The 21328-nt window shown below is 38.1% G+C and overlaps 1 protein-coding gene across 10 annotated transcripts in view; it reads left to right on the top strand.

Moving 5' to 3' along the window:
* The window catches only part of LOC145988513 (scoloptoxin SSD14-like), a 176014-nt gene that overhangs the window by 137904 nt on the left and 16782 nt on the right, over window positions 1-21328 (top strand). For all 10 annotated transcript variants that reach the window (XM_083123393.1, XM_083123398.1, XM_083123400.1 and 7 more), the window contains one exon: window positions 9942-10162. In XM_083123393.1, the coding sequence (XP_082979519.1) occupies window positions 9942-10162 (221 nt within the window). The remainder of the gene's footprint in view (window positions 1-9941; window positions 10163-21328) is intronic.

The following is a 21328-nucleotide window of genomic DNA, read 5'->3' as shown; positions in this document are numbered from 1 at the left end:
TTATAGAGGCTGCCTCCAGTACAAGAAAGTGTATAAATCGGAATCTCTTTCAGTGCTTGCCTGTTGCAATAGTAGCTATCTTACTTCAGTACCTAACATTTGGTATTCAATATGAAGACATGACATAATAGTGTTTTCAGTTGTACGTAGGGGGTGCTGAAGGGGGCACCGCCCCTGTTACAAGGTAAATAGGGTCACTCCACACTTCGTTTTATGTTGCTGAACTTTTTTTAAAAAGCTTTGAACAAAACATATTTTTAATAATTGATGAAAATTTACCAATGTAAATTTGTATCTTGACAAAGAAATGGCCAAATTCACTTTATGATCAGGACAGCTAATTGGGACTTTGCCTACAGTTTTTAAAGTGAGATTTTGACACCAAATGCCAGAAATTTATTCTGGGACCTAACTTTTGAGGATCTGAATCAAAGTTTGGCATAATTGGGGGGGGGGGGGGAGGTAGAATCAAAAAGTTTTCTACCACATAAAAAAATAGCATCCAATACTACTTTGCTAAATTCAGGGTTCCCACACACCTGAAAAACCTGGAAATCTCAGGGAATTTGAAAAAAATACAAATCTCAGGGAAAATCTTGTAATTGATTAATGGTTCCCAATGTAGCAAAACTGAGGGATTATAATATGCTCCTGTCTGGATAATCCAAGCTCTTGTAGCATTTCTCTTTCAGCAAGGAACATATATATTTGTTTGTCTGTTTCTTGTTTTTAAATGTGATTCAAGGGCTGGTGACCAAGTGTATACCCTCATAAATTTTGCACTTTTTAAAATTTAATTAACCGATTTCGATCTTTTACATGACGTAAAATATATTTCAAGAAATATAAAACGCATAATAAAGATAATCTGATGTCTAAAGTTAACCAGTGTTCATCTGATTTCCCTTATTAGGGAGTAGTTTTAAGTTTTTTCTTCCTTCTTTTTTTACAAAAAGACATCTTGAACAATTTAAAAAATAGTTTTAAATTAATGCAAATTGATGTCAGAAATTCTGACAACTTGATTCCTTTGACAAAGATTGATATTGAAATTGGTGCCAAAGCTGCTTTGGAAGCTAAAGAGGTGAATGAAAAGGAGAAGCTTATGTTTTTTACTAGCTGCAGAATTTTTTTTGCAACCAACAACAGAGAAGATTGTGGAACGTAGTCCCCTTAAGTTCAGGTTGGTGAGACCCGCTAGTTGTTTAGTTCCGAAGCAAATGACGCAGTTTCGAAAGCAATGTGCTCAGCGCATGGAAGACCTGATACAGGAACTTCTCAGGAGAAAGAGAATGAAGGCTGTAACTGGTTATAAAGTAATTTGCCAGTTTAAGACATTGTTGCACTATGTCAGTAGTGAAAAGGAATTGAAAGAGAAGTTTTGTAACTTTTCAATCAAAACTGATGCACTAGATTCTTTTTTTACAGGTGTCATGAAGGGCAAGGATGACTTCTCTGAGTTATGGAGCACTGTTAAGTTGGTTTTGATTTTATCACATGTCAATGCATATATGGAAAGTGGGTTTTCTGTAAATAAGCAGGTTTTAATAGAAAACTTGAAAGAAGAGTCTGTTGTGGCTATTCGGCAAGTTTATGATGCAGTGAAAGTGGTAGGAGGAGTGTCAAATGTAGAAGTAAGCAAAGATATGATCCAGAGTGTTACAGGTGCACGTATTAGATACGAAGAAGCATTGCAGAAGATGATAAAGAAATGTGATCACAAAGAAAACAAAAGGAAAGAAATGAAACGTAAAGCAAGTGAGATCTGTGCTTTACAAGCCAAACAACAAAAGATGCAAGAAGCAAAGGCTATTGCAGAATAATTGAAAAAACTTGAAGCTTCTGAGAAGTAACGTTTCTTAATTTGCTGTATCAGACATGAAGTACATTTTTTGTTTTATATTTCAGTCTCGGTAACTTATTATTCCTTTTTAAATCGGTACTAATACTTGTCACTTCATTTTTATATGTTTTAAAAATTCCAATAATTTGTTTGTCTTAACTATTATTGTATGCATTACAGATTAATTGATATTGTATCCATTTATAAACATCTATGAAAAGTGTGAAAATATTTCAATGTTCTATATCAGATATGTTAGAAATTGTTTCAGAGTTGTTTAAAGTTCTAGAAAACTGGTCATCTTTGTTCTTAATTACATGCAAAGAAGTGTAATTTTATTTTATTATTGAACTAGTTTTGTTATTTGCATCAGAAAACAACAGTAATAAAGAAGGTGAGGATGCTATGAGGGGGAAATGGAGGAGGCCATTGTAAAATTATAGTAGTCATTTACTGTGCATTCAATACTCTGGAAAAAATATGAGGATTCTGGAAAACTCAGGGAAAATGGATTTGGAGTTTGCGTGGGAACCCTGTAAATTACTGTTACATTTGCGAAATCATAAAAATTACTCATTAACTTGCGTCTCAGGACCCAAGAGCTTAACACAAGTTCTATTAGCTTCTTAATTCTGAAAATTTCTTTGGTGGGCAATTAAAGATAATGTATACATATACATATAACTTCATCACTAGATACATGAAGCCATCCATGGCCACATAATTTTACATTTAAATCTTTCATGGGCAACAAACTCTGCACTTTACTACTACCTCCTCCTTGTGTAGATGCACTTGCAAATTTGATTCTTTGATCAACACAGCCTCCACTGCCACCAGTCTATTTATCAGATTTCCTTCATTTTAAACGCAGATTCCTGATATAGCAGAGTCTGGATCTCTAAATGCTCACTTTTTCCACTAACATTCTAGCTTCACAAAGAAATCTTAACTCATTATTAAAAAAAGCACACTGTTCTTTAAAAATTTACTTCGTAAAGGGCTATCTTGCTTGAGTCTAAAATTCCATATTGTACTATTGTGTACTATTGTTCCACTCATACAAATAGAGACATTCTGAGGTGACAAGTTTGAGTCACGTGACAACTAAATTGTAACTTTCACATGCATTTTCCTACCAAATTCCATGGACAAAGAAAAGGAAAGAGGGGAGGTGGTCTTCAACCCTGGCCACATCTGTGTTCACCAAATGTTGCAATTGAATGGTGAAGTAGGAAAAGTAACTAAAATGCCAATAATTTCTTGTTTCCCCACAGGGATAAAATTTATCAAGCAGAGAGGGGAACAAGTATCCAGAGGGGGAATTCCCCACCACACTGCATATAAAGTGGTGAAGAAGTGATAACCTAGCTTCAAGAGGCCCCAGATTCAAATCATGCACATATCATTCTGTATGTATGAAATGCATGATTTTTTTTTTTTTTTACTACAAACCCATCTGAGACTTCATTAGCTTCTACATTACAAATTCATATTTATGGCAGCAATTTAAAACTTCAATTGGAAACAACAAATGTGTAATTATAGATATTTGTGGGAGAAATTGCAAAAATGTAAAAAAAAAAAAAGAGTAAAGTTTTCCCCTGTGCTTTGCACCATGCCATGAAGGCATATAGGGTTGTGAAGTTAGGGGCCCCCACTTTCTTGATCACGGCCGAAGGTGGGGTGATGTGATCAGCACCATGCCCCTGGCAGCCTTTAACCCCAAGAGTTTCTTACTTTTTTTCTGTACATTTCAATAGCATAACGAATGAATTTTCTTACCTTCATATTAGAGTCACAGTAGTCTAGTCAGTAGGGCCACGTGGGAGTTTATTCCCGGGATGAGTAATCTAAGTTGGAATTTTCCAGCCTTGTCCCCACATGAAGTGGCTTTGGGGCTCACCCAGCCTCAAATCAATGAGTATCTGGAGCAACCCTGCTGGGTAGAGGTGGCCGGAACATGGTGCTGATCACATCACATCCAAGATCGAGAATGTGTGGGGTCCTACCCCCACATCCTCTAAATGTGCCTTTTTAGCACAGGGAACTTTACCTTACCTCATATTTTCATATTTAACCTTTTGACGCCCAAGACCTTTTTCACAAGTAAGCCTCTGGGTACCGAGCCAATTTTGAGCAAAATGCAGAGTTTCAATTAAATGAGTGTAGATCGGAAGCTAATTGCCCTAGAGAGATGAGTGATATACCGTTGTACGCGGAATGAACCAGAGAATCAGATTATATGAATTTTTTGCAAATTCGGCGTATATGTGGCGGGGGCGGAGGGGGCTAACTCTCAAAATTCCAAAATTTCGGAAAAAAAATTTGGTTCCCCCACCCTCCTCCCAAAAAAAAAGTACATGACAGTGTCTTCATGGACATGGAAATGATCGCTGACATGTAAGGAACACAAAAATATTTGCATTATTATCATATGACCAATGTAACTTGAGTTGTACCCCCAAAAGGAATGGTCGGCACGCCACTGATTCAAGCTTCAAAATGCAGCGGTACCTTGAAATGACTATAGCTCAGAAACTAAATGCCCTAGAGATATGAAAGATATATCGTTGTACGAAGAATGAATCACAGATTTAGACGATATATAATTTATGCACATTCGGCGTATATATGGAGGGGGAAAGGGGGAAATCCCCTAAAAATACTTTTTTTAAATAAATGGGGTTTCGCCCCCCGCCCCCCGAAAAAAAGAATATGAAAAGTTCAAAATGCACATAGAAATTATCGCTGGCATGTAAGAAACAGAAAAATATTTGCATCATTGTCGTATGACCAATATAACTTGAGTTGTACCCCAAAAAGGAATGGTCGGGACGCCACTGATTCAAGCTTGAAAATGCAGCCTTTCCCCCTCCATTTTCATGAAGACAAAAAAAATGCAAAAAACCATTTCTGTTAAATACATGTGTTAGGAACAATATAAATAAATAAAATCGAAATTCTAGCCAAAAATAGAAAAGTTGTAACGTAAAAATGACGACCTTGACACAGCGTCTCGATCGAGATGCTTGGTACCCCGAGGGTTACTTTTGGGTATCTCGTTCGAGATGCTTGGGCACCAAAAGGTTAAACAGGTAAGGGTTCACTAGAATTTCATGAAAATTAGTGTTTATAGATTGTCATTAGCAGGGTCTAATTATTGGGGGGCTCTGATCACTGAAATAAATTGATGAATGATTCATTCCCTCCCTTTTTTAAGTTTTGGCCTCAGTGTTTGGAATCTCGTAAAAGCCCATGAATTCCTCAAAAATATTAAAATTTTCATTTGCAGTTCGAATGCAAAAATGTCAATTGTTCACGGATGGATATGTCACAAGTTTCGTCAACCATAATAGCAAAATATTCCCTACATTTAATAGCTGCTACCACGGAGTGCAAAACAGATCTCCCTAATATATCAATGATCTCGCACAATTCAGAGTAAACTTTACAAGAGAAGCAAAATAATACATTAGATCCTCTTAAAAAATTATTTGTGGGACTCTGCCCCCACATCGTTAACAATGGGGGGGGGGGTCTGAAGCCCCCCCAAGCCCTATGGAGTCTGCGCCTATGGTCATTGGTAAATGAGAGAACAGTCCCACTTGTATAATTTCCAGATAATCATTAACTGTAACTAACTGTAAGGAATGGAATTATGATGATGATGTGGTTCAAGATTATAACTCCATTAAGCCTTGTTTCCATGATTATGAAAAACTAAATATGCTGACCAAGGCAGTAATTTATTTTATTAAAAAACATAAACTAACGTTACGTTTCAACCTTCTAGCAAGGTCTTCTTCAGACTCTGTATCAAGTACAAAAGTAACCAGATACAACAAGAAGGGTAATATATAACGTAACGTTAGTTTATGTTTTTTAATAAAATAAATTACTGCCTTGGTCAGCATATTTAGTTTTTCATGGTTCAAGATGTCTGCTTTGTTACCATTTTGTTTCATTTCTGGCTTGGAATTTAAAAAACTGAAGTAAAGTGAATGAACATGGCAGGCAATTTGTGTGGTAATATCTATGTATCCTATCCAAAAGCAGGCATGTTGCCAGGGGGCTCGGAGGGCTGAAGCCCCCTCTCCAAAATCATATAAATATCTTTAATTGATTACACTCCGTTAGCAGGATTAAACATATTTTATATTTTATAATAAGTTGTAATGTACTGAAAAATTCATCCTCAGAGCTTCTATCCCCCACTTTTTGGCCTTTAGATGGGGCTATGGGGTTGTCCAAAGGCTGTAATAAAGCAATAAACTAGAAATGCACCAAGATAATTTTAAAAATGATGAAATTTATTAACATATTTTTAGAACTAATCAAGAGTATACCTGATGTTTAAAACAAGATATAATAAAGTCTCTTTCTCAGAGCAATAGTAAATGTCAGTTAGGTACAGTGTGATACATGAGTATTACCATCCAAATTGTCCATCAGCATGTTCATGCACTTTATTTGACCCAATAAGAGCTTCAAGAATTAAAATAAACTCAAAACAAGCTGTTGACAACTTCTGCACCAGCATACATAAAAATCCATCACTTACACACAGGATGTAACAAAAATTAATTAAAATAGTCATAAACAATTTGCACGGTAATACTCATGGATCCCACTGTACATGGTGCTATATAGGTATTGTGCAAATTAAAACTTTTTGCTTGGCGAGTGCAAGATTACAGTATAAACTACAATGCATATCCAGACAAAGGGGATGGGATGTGTTGATCGTTACTGGTTTTTTAACATTTGTAATTGCAATTTGGTGTGTGTGTGTGTCATATTCTTGTTCTGCAACACATTGTAGAGCCAATTTTGAAATTAAAGTTAGCATTTGTTGAATCTTTGTATATTCAAACTACCCAGAGGAGTTCAACCAGGTCCACTTTCTTGTGCAAGGGTTTAATGGGAGAATGGTGTGGAGAGAAGCCTTGCAATTGTGCAGATTTTCCTCCTCTTAGAAACTCCATGCATTAATTAATTTATGTTAGCCGACAATAATAAATATTTTTTAAAAATTTCTTGATCATAAGCTGGGTAGATGAAATTTTGTAATAATAGGTTGTGTTGTCGGTGGCTACTGGCGTATGAGGATTTTTTTTTTAGGGGAACTGGAATTGTAAAGGTGGATGCTACATAGCTGCCTTTAAGGAGGGGCGGCATACACAGTAAAATGTTTTGTATATTTAGAACTTTCCACTCTCAAAAATGGTTATCTGGGGTCATTTTAGGCAGGTTTGCATTTACCACTCTGCTCCCCCGAGTTTTTCACTGCTTTTATTTGAAAATGTTGATTTTCTCAAAATTTCGGAAGGAGGTGTAGCCCCATCAGCTTCTCCAAGGTGTACGCCAGTGCCGGTCACCATCCTCTAGTACAGTGGTTCTCAAATTGTGGTACGCAGACCCCCATGTGTGCATGAACGACTTGAACAAGCTATGCAGTTTGTTTGGAAGAGAAATGTCAAGAATACCCACAGTTGCTGCAACTGTGCAGAGAAGACTTCATAGCTTTAAGACTGAACAGGAAAATAAGGCTGGTTTCATCACAGGCACTCTTATCTTTGTGTCAAAGTTTTGAAATAATATAATCATTCAAGATCTCTCGTTCCTCATATAACTGACCGCGTAATAAAGTTTTTGTTCCCTTTCTCCACTACATATTTATGTGAGAGTGGTTTCTCATCCATGATGTACCTAAAAGATAAATACCGGCATAGACTAAATTTGGAGCCGAATCTCCGCTTGAAAATTTCAAGTGCACAACCAGACATCAAGAAACTGTGTCAGGCTATGCAGTCACATCCATCTCACTAGAAACTCTGAGGATTTACAATAATAACTCCAAAATTGTGTTTGACAGTTCTTTACTTTTTTTTTCAATAACTCTCAAAAAAATACATGAAAATTAAACTTTTTTGCATACATATGCTTCATATTTAATTTTTGTAACAATCATAAAGATTGTAAACATAGGAACGCCCAATAAAATAATTAACTTAGGATTCAAGGACGTATTTAGGGGGTCTGAACCCCCCCCCCCCAAAGACTTATCAAGTACTAAAATTAAATAATGAAAAATATATTCATTTTGCCTTTGTCATATAATTTCCTCTGAACTTATTGGAAGACAAGAATTATGTTGGGATCATACGGCTTTGAAGACAGGAAGGATGTATTTAGGAGGTCCAGACTCTCCCCCCCCCCTCCCCACCCGAAAGACTAATTAAGTACAAAAATGAAATAATGAAAATATACTCGTTTGGCCTGTGTTGAATAATTTCCTCTGAACTTATTGGAAGACACGGATTATATTGTGATCCTATTTCTTTGAAGGCCGTATTATAGAGGGGTGGGGTCCAGACTGGACCCCCCCTCCTCCCGAAAGACTTACCAAGTACTAAAATTAAGTAATGAAAATATTAGCATTTGTTGCATAATCGATGGTTATTAATTTCCTCTGAACTTTTTAGAAGGCAAGGATTATATTGGGATCATATGGCTTTGATTGACATTACAAAGAAGATTTTTGTAGGTGGAGGTAATAGTTTTGGCCACTACCCCATTTATGGCCACTTTGCTGTTCATATTTAATTGGTAGCTTACCTAGGTGATCTAAAGCCAATCAGAGAAGAGCTTACATAAATCAGTGTAAAATAAGCTTTCCAATTGGATATCCATGTTTCCTCTTTGTACTTCCTGTAGGAAGTAAGCTTGTTGTAAGGAAGAAGTTTCTTGTTAGAGTAGAATTTCTTATGCATTTTCGTAAGAAAAGAGAGAGCTACAATAATGTTTTCCACAGTTGTTATATATATATATATATCAGGAACATATAATTTGTTCAGAGGTAAGTTGAAATGTTAGAATTGCAGTATTTATATCCTGAAATAGAAATAACCAAAAAAAAAACAAAAAAAACAGTATGTGTAGACCATGGCCATTACTAGATGCAGGTTTGTAAAGATTCTTTGATTATGGCCACTGAAGAGAATGATTGCTTTTTTACAATAGGAATAGCTACAAAAGCTCCAAAGAGCCTTGATATAAGGGAGAGATTCTAGTATTCACCTGCAAAAGTGAAGAACGCACTGAAAGCCATAGATGAAGGAATGAAAGTGGCAACAGCAATTAAAATATTTGGAGTGCCCTCAACAGGGCACTGTGGCCCACATTCTGTACTGGGAGGGAAAACAGAAAACATGTTAGTCGAGTGGTTACTTCAATGTGCACAGATGGGGTTCCCTGTGGATGAAGAAAATCTAATGTCTTCTGTTCAGAAGGTACTAATGAAGCTGGGATAGAGCACTCTAAGCCTACTTTGTGAAGAATCGTCCAGGGAAACGTGTTATTACGGGTTTTTGAAGTGGCACCGCGTCCTATCACAGAAACATGTGGAATATATCAACAGGGTGAGAGACTGAAGAGAAAGCCACTGAAAGATGATGGAGATGTCTTAAAGGATCCAAACAGAATTTTCAATATGGACGAAACTTGTTTTGTCTTGCTCCAAAAGGTGAGGACGTCAAGTATATGACATGTTATTTGAATATGTACCTCCTGTGAAGGAACTGTGAAGCTTTTTAAATTACACTTCATCAAAACATTGTAAAAAAAAAAAATGTTTCTTCAGTTAGGCTAATCTGGACTGGATGTACCAAAAGTACCAGGCTGTAAAACCTGGAAAAGTCAGGGAATTTACTCTGAAAAATCAACATTCTTATAGGTGAAGACCTCATACTTAAAGAATGCTTAGAAATCGGTAGTAACAATGGATAAATTCGCTTCAGCAGGTGTTTTTCAAGAAGAAACATCTGAAAGGGGTGCTGTTCCTGGAATTGAATTTACGGGGGGGGGGGGGGGGCTCATCTACTTCAGTACTACAAAGTTTGTACCAAAGGAAAAAATTACTGTGATCCTTCAGACCTTAGTATGGTGATGAAGGGTTAACAATCTTTTTTAACACGTGACCAGCCACCATAAACAAATGCCTTGAGAGTGAAATCATTATTTTTTTGAAACGTTGGCAACCACCATTCAAGAAAACCTCCGAATTGTAACAATGTTATTCTGTTTTTTCCTGCAGGAACATTCTGCGAAATAATGGATCTGCTGTGGATGCTGCCGTCGGTATAATGTTCTGCAATGGAGTGGTCAACTACCAGAGCATGGGACTTGGTGGAGGGTTTTTCATGACAATATATGATCATAAGAAGAAGAAGGCCAGAACCTTGGATGCACGGGACGTTGCTCCAAGAAATGCCAGTTCGGATATTTATAAAGAGGACCCAAATCTTTCAAAAAGAGGTATGTATACATTGTTTGCACAAGTATGTTTGTTTACATCTGTAGATTTAGCTTTTCATTCATTCATTCATTCATTCATTCATTCATTCATTCATTGTTTTCTGCCTAGTTGGCAGGTTTTTCACTGCAATCTCCAGCTTTCCCTATTCTCCGCCTTACGCTTCGTAATAGCATACGACCCTGTTAATTTAATATCATCCATAAGCTGATATATCTTTCTTCCACGGACTTTTCTTCCTTCAACCATTCCCTCCAAGGCATCTCTTAGCAGGCAGTATATATCTTTTTTCACCAACTGTTTTCAGTACGGCTTCGTTTCTTACCTTGTCCGTCCATTTTACATGCTCCATTTTTCGCCATGTCCACATTTCAAAAGCTTCGAGTCGTTTCTCTTCATTTCTTCTCAACGTCCAGGTTTCTGCACCATATAGTGCTACACTCCACACAAAACATTTCACTAATCTCTTCCTTAGACCTATGTCCATGGGTCCACAAAGAACATTTTTTCTTCTATTGAAAGCTTCTTTTGCTATTGCGATTCTCATTTTCACTTCTTGTTTGCAGCTCATGTCACTGCTTATAGTGCATCCGAGGTACTTGAAGCTATCCACTTGCTGGATTCTTTCACTGTTTGCTCTCACATTAATATTCCTTGGTTTCCGTCCTATAACCATTGCCTTTGTCTTCTTTACATTAATCTTCATCCCATACTGCTCACAGCTGCTGTTTAACTCTTCTAACATACTATTTATGGTTATTTCATCCTCAGCGAATAATGCCATGTCATCAGCAAATCTTATGCAGTTTATTCTTCTTCCTCCCAATTTGACACCTCCTGTTCCCTGGAAACAATTTTTCACTATATCTTCTAAATAGATATTAAACAAAGTAGGCGATAGGCAGCATCCTTGTCGTACTCCTCTTCCAATTTCACAGCCTTCTGTCATTTCGTCTCCTGTTCTCACTTTAACTCGTTGATTCATGTATAAGTTGCTTAGAAGTCTCCTCTCTTTCCAATCTACCCGAATTTTCTTCAGAATTTCTGAAAGTTTAACCCAATTCACTCTATCAAAGGCTTTCTCCAGGTCTACAAATACTACAAACACCTCCTTTCCTTTCTCTAAATATCTTTCCCCAATGGTCCTCAGTAAACCAATTGCATCCCTTGTGCCTCTTCCTTTCCTGAAACCAAACTGTTCTTCCTCTAACTCGCCACTGACCTTCCAGTATAGACGTCTGTTCAGAATTCTTAGAAGAATTTTTGCCGAGTGAGATATCAAGCTGATTGTCCTGTACTCAGAACATTTTCTGGCATTGCTTTTCTTCTGCAGAGGTACCAAAACAGTCTCCGTGAAATCTTGTGGCCAATCCCCTTTCTCATAGATTTCATTGCATAAGTGTAGTATTTCTCTTTTTCCATCTCCCAGGCATTTGATAAGTTCAACAGGAATTTCATCAGTGCCCGTTGCTTTCCCATTCCTCATTTCTTTGAGTGCTTGCTCAAATTCTTCATTCAGGATATAGTATCCTTTCTCATCAGGCACGTCGTCTTCATTTTCTACATCAGACTGTCTGGGCGATTCTCTTTCTGGTAGAGCTCTTCAACGTACTTTCCCCACACATTCGATATTCCTTTTTTGTCTGTGATTTCACATCCTTCCTCGTCTTCTATCATCCACATTGTTTTCCATTTCTTCTTTTGGATGCCCAAACAGTCTTCCTACTGTACTTCCATCCTGCCTTTCTCCTACTACAGCATTCCAATCACCCATTACGATAATGCAGGATCCCTTTTTCTCTTTTTCCATTAAGTCTTCTATCTTCTCATAGTTTTCCTCCACTTCTTCTTCTGACAACCCACTATGTGGCATATACACTTGAATTAACACTAAGTCTTTCTTCTTTCCTTGAAGTTTCACCATTATAATCCTGTCATCCACATAACGCACTGCTATAACTTTATGTCTCACACGTGGTCCTAGCACTATTCCCACACCACGGTTTCCTTGTTGATCACCTCCAGAATAAAACATCTTGAACTCATCACTCACTATTTCACCATTTTGTTCCCACCTCACCTCTGATATTCCCATAACATCTACTTTGTTTCTTCTCATTTCTGCTTTTAAGTTTTCTAGCTTTCCCGACTGTAACAGGGTTCTGACATTTTGGGGGGTGGGCATTCAAAGTTGATTCAACATCACAAGGAAATTTGGGAGGGTCATGTGGTTGGGCTGCGATTCCAAGATTATACCTGTTTCAGGAATTCTAAATATTTGAAAATTCTGTCTCCATTTTCCAAAGGTGGGGAATGGCATTGTCTCTGTTGTATTTTCATAAAGCTTTTGATAAGTATTTGAAATGAGTTTGAAGTTTTGTTTCTGAACTTGCGTTAATACAACATACCAGAGTTTCAAGAGGGGGTGGGTGGGGGTTCAACTATAAAAACCTCTTTAAATGCAGTACTCATTAATGTGCATGTTTGCACTCCATGGAAAAGCAGTCAGTGGTCATGGTGTGCTAAATACGAAACAGAAGGTCCCAGATTTGAACACTGGTCAGCCATACATGCGTTGTCCCATCACTAGAGGCACATATTTTTGGTAAAAGAAAAAAAGCAAAATTTCGGTACCAAAACGGAGTCAATTTCAGGTTCAAAAGCGGTAAATGAAATAAAATTTCGGTGTTACAGCCAGTGGCGTGCCCAAGGAGGGGTCGGTGGGGTTTATAGCCCCCCCCCCCCTTTAGCCTAGTATTCCTAAAAGAAAAGAAAGTCAAATGTAGGAAAATATGGCAAAATGTACCACTCGATGGCAGCATACTTAATCATGATCTTCCAACTGCATGTGTGAGCATCCCCTTCGTCATCCACATGTTATCATCATTCATCCCAGAGGCGTGGCGTGCATGTAACAACAGAAAAATGTAAAGAAATTAAAAGGTTTTTTCTTAATAAAATAACAACATTGTTAAATAAGTTAACCAAGTTGAGTGTATATTGCAGAGGACATTTTTTCTGCAGCTGACAAAAGCGAAGAGACAGGCCGTTCCGCTACCCTCAAGAGGCAACAAGAGGAAAGAGCGCCCGCCAATGCAAGGGAACAGCGGGGAAAGACTTGAGGAGGCAAGTGTGCTAGGGGGTTATTCATATGCCTGTTTAGGGGCCCTGTTGCTGCTGCGGCCTACCGGATCAGCAAGTGTTGTCACACTGCATTTCCAGAAAAGAGCTAAATTCTGCCTAAAATGGGGATACTATTTCTCTGAAGCAACAAGAGCTAGACTGCAAAGCCAAAAGTACTTGATGCAATTTGTGATTTGGACAAACCTTGCTCCAAAAAACTAAGTTGGCAACAGTAGTACGTACATCTGGACTTCCTCCCAACCCTGGAGGAGGGGAATTCTGTCGTCTGCTCAACGCAGAAAGGACAAACTGACCCGAATGTGTGGTTCTTCTTCCCCTTTCCACCTCTTTGCAAAGAAACAGAGATGGTTGACAAGGCTCGACTACTATTCACTGGATTTCCGCAGTAACTCTCTCATGAGTGGTAGTTCTTTCTAGGAGTGATTGCGGCTAAATAAATCACTGAGCAGATTAAAAAAAAATCCAGATCAAAGGCATGTTTTTTTTTGGGGGGGGGGGGGGGGTTGGGTGGAGATGATAATGTCTGATGACCGCGACCGGTAACACTTTTGAAGAAGTCACGCCACGCCACTGATTCGTCCCTATTGTCATGATTAGCCTATGATTGCAGAAAGCAATGTAAAATAAGAAAATACACTCAAATATCACTTAAACAGTCATCTCTCTCCCTCTTCCCCATCTTCCTCTATTTTCACACTGTTTTCTGCCTTTCAAGACCATTAGGCTACATGGGAATTTTAATATTGAAATAATGAGGGTTTATCTGCTTTATGATTATGATATGATCAGGGTGGCGACAGACCTGGAAAACCTGGAAAACCGGGAAAAGTCAGGGAATTTGAGGTGTCAAAAAAAGTCAGGGAAGTGTCAGGGAATTTCATCTTCATTGACATCAAACACTCTTTGGAGGAAAATTGTTATAACTCTGGCACTATGGGAGCAATCTACTTCGGATAACTTTTGTTTTGCAGCTAAAAGATCAGCGCATGCAACCGTGTACAATTTAGAACACCGGACCGAGGAAGGGGGGCTTGGGGGGGGGGGGGGGCACGTCCCCCGAATTTCAATGGGAAAACATAAAAATTTGGAGTTTGCACCCTCTTCTACCACTATTTTGGGGAGAAGGTGCAAACCTTAGTATTCTTTTCAAAGAATGGACATTTCTCAAGAGAACGTAACATGTTTCATGTTCTTTGGAGCCATAAAAGTTGAATAATAAGCCAAAATGTGATTTTTTTTACGAAAAATAGGTAATTTGCATTTTTCGAGGTAAATTGTTATAACTCGGGCACTATGAGAGCAATCTACTTCGGATAACTTTTGTTTTTCAGATAGAACATCAGAGCATGTAACCGTGTACAATTCAAAACGCCGAACCGAGGAAGGGGTTCGATCCCCGAATTTCAATGAAAAAAACATAAAAATCTGGAGTTTACCCCCTCTTCTCCCGCTATTTGGAAGGAGGCATGGGCGTCCGGAAGGGGGAGGGCACGGGAAATGAAAGTCAACTAAAAATTATATATTTGACACACATAATTTCATTTCAGCCACAGTAATATGTGTTAATGAACGAACATGATAAATTCAAATTTAAGCAATGTTTTTTGAGGGAACAACATTATTATTGGGGAACATGTGGCTTTTTGCCCCCCTGGAAAAATACCATCCTTGCCCCTCCCTGGAAAAAAATCCTGCGGACGTCCATGGAAGGAAGCGCAAACTTTAGTATTGTTTTCAAAGAATGGACATTTCTCAAGAGAATGAAACATGTTTCATGTTCTTGGGTGCCACGCAAGTTGAATAATAAGCCAAAATGTGATTTTGTTTTATGAAAAACAGGTAATTTGCATTTTTCGAGGAAAATTGTTATAACTCGGGTGCTATGGAAACAGTCTACTTCGGATAAGTTTTGTTTTGCAGCTAAAACATCATAGCATGCAACTAAGTACAATTCAGAACGCAGAACCGAGGAAGGGGGGTTTGGGGGCGTGACCACTGAATTTCAATTTAAAAATCTGGAGTTTGCCCACTCTTTTCCCGCTATTTTAGGGAGAAGGCACAAACCTTAGTATTCTCTTCAAAGAATGGACGTTTCCAAAGAGATTGTAACATGTTTCATGTTTCTGGGTGCCATACAAGTTGAATAATGTGCCAAAATGTGAAACTGTTCGGAAATGTGGCATGGATATGTTGCGGAGAGGGTGGAGTGGGGATGGGGGATATTCATCAATATGAATTTCCCAGGTTTGCTCCAGACCTGTGTCAGTTTCCACGCAAACATAAGAGTATGAAGGTCCAAAAAGCACATCCATTTCGTAATCAGCACCATTATACCATATGGTATCATCGGGCCAGTACGACCTTGCTCTGTACCATATGGTATCATCGGGGTGTAAAGGTTAAGCTTCTAAATATCACGTGAAAAATGCATTGAATTATGATTTTTTCTTGCCCGTATGGAAGTAGTAAGGGGACTTGTCACGAGATGGAGGGGATAAGAGCGGGTGGCGCCATCCGATAGTTGTCGGACGTCGTAGTAAGGCATTTTGTTGGGCAAACTGAAGGAACATGGAAACAAATAGGTTCCATTGAAGAATACGATTTTTGTCGAATATCGCCACACGACAAAGTATATCACTACACCATGCGACAGAAATTGCATGGACTGCAACATCCAACAAAAATAGCATGCATAAACAAGAAGAGCTTTAGACTGCAAATATGCTGCTCGAATTTTGTTACTCTTCTGGCTCACTTCACCTTATTTAATGTAGCAGTGCTTACGAAGGTTTTTATCATCATCCTGACTTATTACTGGTTTCGCACAAGTTAACATACGTTTACAATGACATTGCACTATTCTTAGTTATCAAGAAGAATCCAACCAAATGGGATATATATATATTGAATACTATCACGAAAAAGTGAAACATAAATCTGCATTGGTGAACGTTATAAAAATTGGCAAATGCATGCTCCCAACCTCAAATTTACTGCAACACTAGTATTGCAATGAAATTAACGCCACTCTCTGTCCTGTCTGTTTAAACTCATGAGAGATGGTCATTAATCTCTCACTGAGTAAGGTTAATGTCCAATATTATGAAATAAAATACTAATAATAAATACGTAAATATTTTAATATCATATTTACTCGAATCATTCAATCATAAAAGCAAATCACTTTCTTCAAGAATTGACTTTTCTCTGACAGCCCTGCTGAATTTTCACTTTCCATCTACTGATTTATACGAGGGGTGGCCAGAAAGTAATTTCCCATTAGTAGGGACATTGAATTTTCGCAAACGCCAAAACCTTGAAAAATGGCAATTGCTGCGAAGTTATGTTTAGGAATGTGCAGTGATGTCTGGACACATTTTTCGCCCGTTCGAAATATCATAATAACTCGAATTTGGCATAAAATGCGAATTGTTGGCGTTTTCAGCGATTTTTTTTAAAGAAATGTCCTAAAACAAAGAAAAATTTCATGAAATCTAACATTCTTGTCTTTTCTAGACCATGTTTGTCTACATAGAACATGCAAGTTTTCCAACATTTTACTCAAGAGTAAACTATAGAGTTATACGTACATGGAATAATTCCGATCGCCACATTAAATCATGTATTTCCCACATTTTTTTTCAACTTCTATCAAAACCATTTGCATCACAGAGCAAAGTGGCAGGGTTCTAACAGGAGATAAAGTGCGTATCTACTGTCACATCTTCGTATTTGTCGCACGAGATATGTTTTGAATTACCAAGCTAAGTGCGCACGGTATGCCCATGGTATATATGTCTGACAACAAAGACTGGAACTGTCTCTACCACAGTGTAGCTGTCAAATCCTTGCCCCGCCAGAAACCTCTTCAGTTAAACAGAGATGAAAGTCGGTACATTCAAGGCCGTAGCTGTACAGGGAGTGGTCCAAGATCTCTCACCTGAAGTAATGTAAAGGGCCTGTGTGTACTCAGCTGTATGGGGTTGTGCACATTCGATTGGTGTTCCGTGAATTGTCTGCACCATTGTCTGACCATACTATCACTCACGACGTCCGGTCTGCACACCTTACACGATTGCTGGTGGCTCTGTGCCAAATCCTGAGCGTGCAATGTAGGCTACATCGCAGACGGTGGGAGACTGTATGAGAGCTGCAATCTTTAACGTATAACTGTCCTAAAATGGCTGCATTGCAACTGTACCAGATTATAGCTACATGCCACTTCTTCCTGCCTGCATGTGTGTGTGTGTCGCTCTCCGACCACTAGTGCTGCGTTAGGCACCATTGGAGTTTTTTTCAGGATGCCCCTCGTATATGAACTTTCAGAAGCTTTTAATATTAAAGTGTTCCTGTTTTAATGTGTGGTTAGCTAAATCAGGTACCTATACAATGCAATTCTATAAATTCCTTGCGTTAAATTTCTAATACCTACATACCCTTTTCGTCAGTATTAATGGTATAACTGCATGTTGTCAGTTTCACAGTACTTCACTTGGATATACTGTACTGAAGCAGAAATCCCATTGATAATGTAAGGAAATATTTGTTCGATTCAATTGTTTCACTTATATGAAAGAGTTAAGTTGTTTGCTTTACAGAGAAGAGAGAAGTAGCTTTATGCATCGAAACATGAGTCTGCACACATGGTTCTTGCAAGCAGAGGGTTCTAAACCTCAGTGGAAATATCAACATATAATACCGAGAATGTATAAGGAGACTGATAAATTACAAATTGTATTTCTAAATCAATCACTCTTCACTCTTATCTCATTTAGTCATAACTTTAAAAATAATCGAGTATTTTATTTTAAACTTACTGCGTTTGACAAAATTCTGTAATCCTTCCCTAGCTTGTGAATTGTAATAATTTTCCAAATTCACTATTTTGCAGTTTGAATTTCATAGAAGATAATATTGGTACTTAACAAAACCATACGTGGATCTGTATGAGTTTATTATTTCCATTTGCAATAACATCGATTTAGTTTAGTTTGTAATTGTCAGGGAAAAATGTAAATTTTGTCCTGGAAAACCTGGAAAAGTCAGGGAATTTCATTTCTGCTTGTTTGTAGCCACCCTGTATGATGCAAGTAAAGTTGGTATTTGCTGTATATAGGGACATCCCTCCCTCCATTAGCAATGACCTGTTTCGTCCTGTTTCTTGCTGAGTCAGTCAGACGTTTCCCTAGAAACATCGGTGGTGCGCATGTGAGTGTGTTGTGCTTCTTTGTACAGACTAGCCATTTTGAAATTTGGTCGCATCAAGATGCTACCAAGCTTTCTACAGAACAGCGAGTGTTCCTTCTACAAAAATGGTGGCAGTATGATTGTGAATTTTGTGAAATGTTGGCAGCAGTTGGTTTCTCCATGTGGGGAGTTCTGAAAGACAATTTTTTTCGTGCAGCCGCTGCGAGATTTGGAACACTTGAAAGAACTCATAGAACTTAATTTTTCATAAATATTCACATCACAATTGTATAATAGCATCTGTAAATTAGTATAAAAAAAGTGTTATAAGTGCATCAAAAACAACGGTGGCCATTTTGAGCAGTTGTTGTAACAGGTAATTTATATTTCTATGTAAATACAAATAGTAACATAGTTTGCATTTTTGGTAAACTGACTTATGTGACCCCTGTATACGAGGTGTGTTAAAAAAAAGACCGAACTTTTTTAATATCGTGCCAACGGTTGCAGATGGCGTGATCCGGCTACTGTGTGCACCTAGCGCCATATCTTGGTAAGAGATCACCTTTTACTGGGTTCCGATCTATGCGTTAGTTGTCGAGTAGCAGCCGATTGAGTGAGGCCTTGCACAAGCGGCTCGTCGGATTAGTGACAAAGCAACAATGAAGGAGTTAGAGGAACAATGCGTGTGTGTGAAATTTTGCATAAAACTTGGGAAAACTTTTACGGAAACATTCCAAATGCTTAACCAAGCATACAAGGATGACTGCATGAACCAAACACAGTGCTATGATTGGTTAAAGTGCTTTAAGAAGGGCAGGAGTTCGATTGCCGAAGATTTGTTTTTTTTATTATTGGAAAGGTGTTGTGCACCATGAATTTGTACCACCTGGTGAGACGGTAAACAAGGAAGTCTACCAGAGAATTCTAACACGATTGAGAGATGCTGTGCATAGGAAGAGGCCTGAATCAGTCATGGACAGTGACGTGCGGTGATGTCGACACTTGGGGTAGCAATCAGTGGAGTGCCAAAGGACGGTTGGTGGGTGTCATAAACCTCCCTCCCCCTTTAGGACAAGTATAGCTAAAGACAAAGAGCTTGATTTGTTGCAATATATAGTATTGAAGATTGGTCATAATCGTCACAACCTCATCATCGAAATTAGGGATAAAACGAGATATAAGAAAACACAAACTTTAGGTATATGCTAAGATATACTGAAAATCTCACATTGTAGTCAAACAATTTGGTTAGTCAATATGTGTATAGCACGAAGACAATAATACAAGCGACAAATCAAATTATATTGTGAGAGTCAATCGATCTGTACTTTCTAGTATGTTCATGGACGTACCCAGAGATTTTTCCTGGGAAACAAACTTTCTTCCATGGGGGAAAAACAACATTAAGATATTTTTTTTAATATTTACAAATTTGAAAATGTCTATTTTATTCAGGCAGAAGAACTACAATTTTAATGTTTGAGCAATATCACTGAACCGATATTAAAACTTTTGCCATCACAAAATTTTGGACAATTTTTGGGGAGGGGTGCTAACGCCCCTCGATGCCCCCACTGGGTGCACTTTTAATTATGTCCCTCATCCAAAATAAGCAATGAAAAATAAAATAGATATAACAAAACACCAAATCCATTCATGGACATTTCTGGAATGTAACGATTACATTGAGAGTTAATGGGGTTTTTACAGCCCAGAAGTGTCTGTGACTGTACAACATGGAATGCAAGACAAATCCAAAGCCTTACCTATTTGTACGTGAAGTCCATTCGATGCTCTGCTGTAGTGAAGTGGTCAATTACAGATTCAAAAAATGTATCTTTTTCCTTTAGTTCACTCAGCAGTCTTGATTCAATTGATATTAGCACAAGATTAGAAAGACGAATTTGTTTCTCACGTAGTTCTTAATCCTTTTCATTGCTTATTGCTCCATCGTACATTTGTGCTATAATTTAGTCACAACAGCCCATATTTACTACATTTGCGACAATGACATCAGCAACAGCTTGGGCTCTTTTGTTAGCACTAACGTCACAAAAACCAACAAATCTCTCAACCACGTGGCCATCTTTAATGTACCGATATAAGATTGACAACTGAGATTTATTCTTGACATCAGTTGCCTCATCAGCCATGATTGCAACAAATTTTCGATGATGTGATTTCATTCTGAATTTTGCTGTAAAGAGCACATCCAATAGATTCAATCAAGTCGTTTTGGATGCTGCCCGACCCTGTGGCCGAGTGGTTAGCACATCGTGCTGCGACGCCAAGGGTCCCGGGTTTGAATCCCGGTCGGGCTTGGTTGTTTGTGAATGTCCATTCATCAATTTCATCATTTCATCACTCATCCCCATCTTCGCAAATTAGCCAAGAGGCACAAAACGCGAAGTAAAATAAACTAAATCAAATCAAATCAAAAATCAAAATCGTTTTGGATGCTGTTTGGAATGCCCTTGAAAACTGTTGCACTTTGAAGATGATTTTTTAGCAAAGTGTCATATTGGGCGGTGTAATTAAGAAGTTCTACATAGTTGCCCCGATTCACTGAATTTTCTGTTTCATCGTCACCACGAAATGCGAGTTCTTGTTGGCCTAGAAAGCAAGCTGCGTTTATCAGGCGCTTCAAAGGTTCGCTGTTTGTTTTTACGGTTTCATTATGCAGCAACCTCTCCTTTCTAACCTGCTCACTAAGTTGAGTTTCAATTCTCACATTGCCAAACGTAGATAAGGCAAGAGACGCTTTAATATGTGTTAGGGATGTTTCATGAACTTTTACAGCCTTGATAAACCCCCCTAAATTACAGAAACCTGAT

Source organism: Lepisma saccharinum, chromosome 6 (assembly GCF_977018435.1).
Source record: "Lepisma saccharinum chromosome 6, izLepSacc3.1, whole genome shotgun sequence".
NCBI lineage: Eukaryota > Metazoa > Arthropoda > Insecta > Zygentoma > Lepismatidae > Lepisma > Lepisma saccharinum.
The sequence above is the reverse complement of the archived record's forward strand: the minus strand, read 5'-3'. Positions and strand labels throughout refer to the sequence as shown.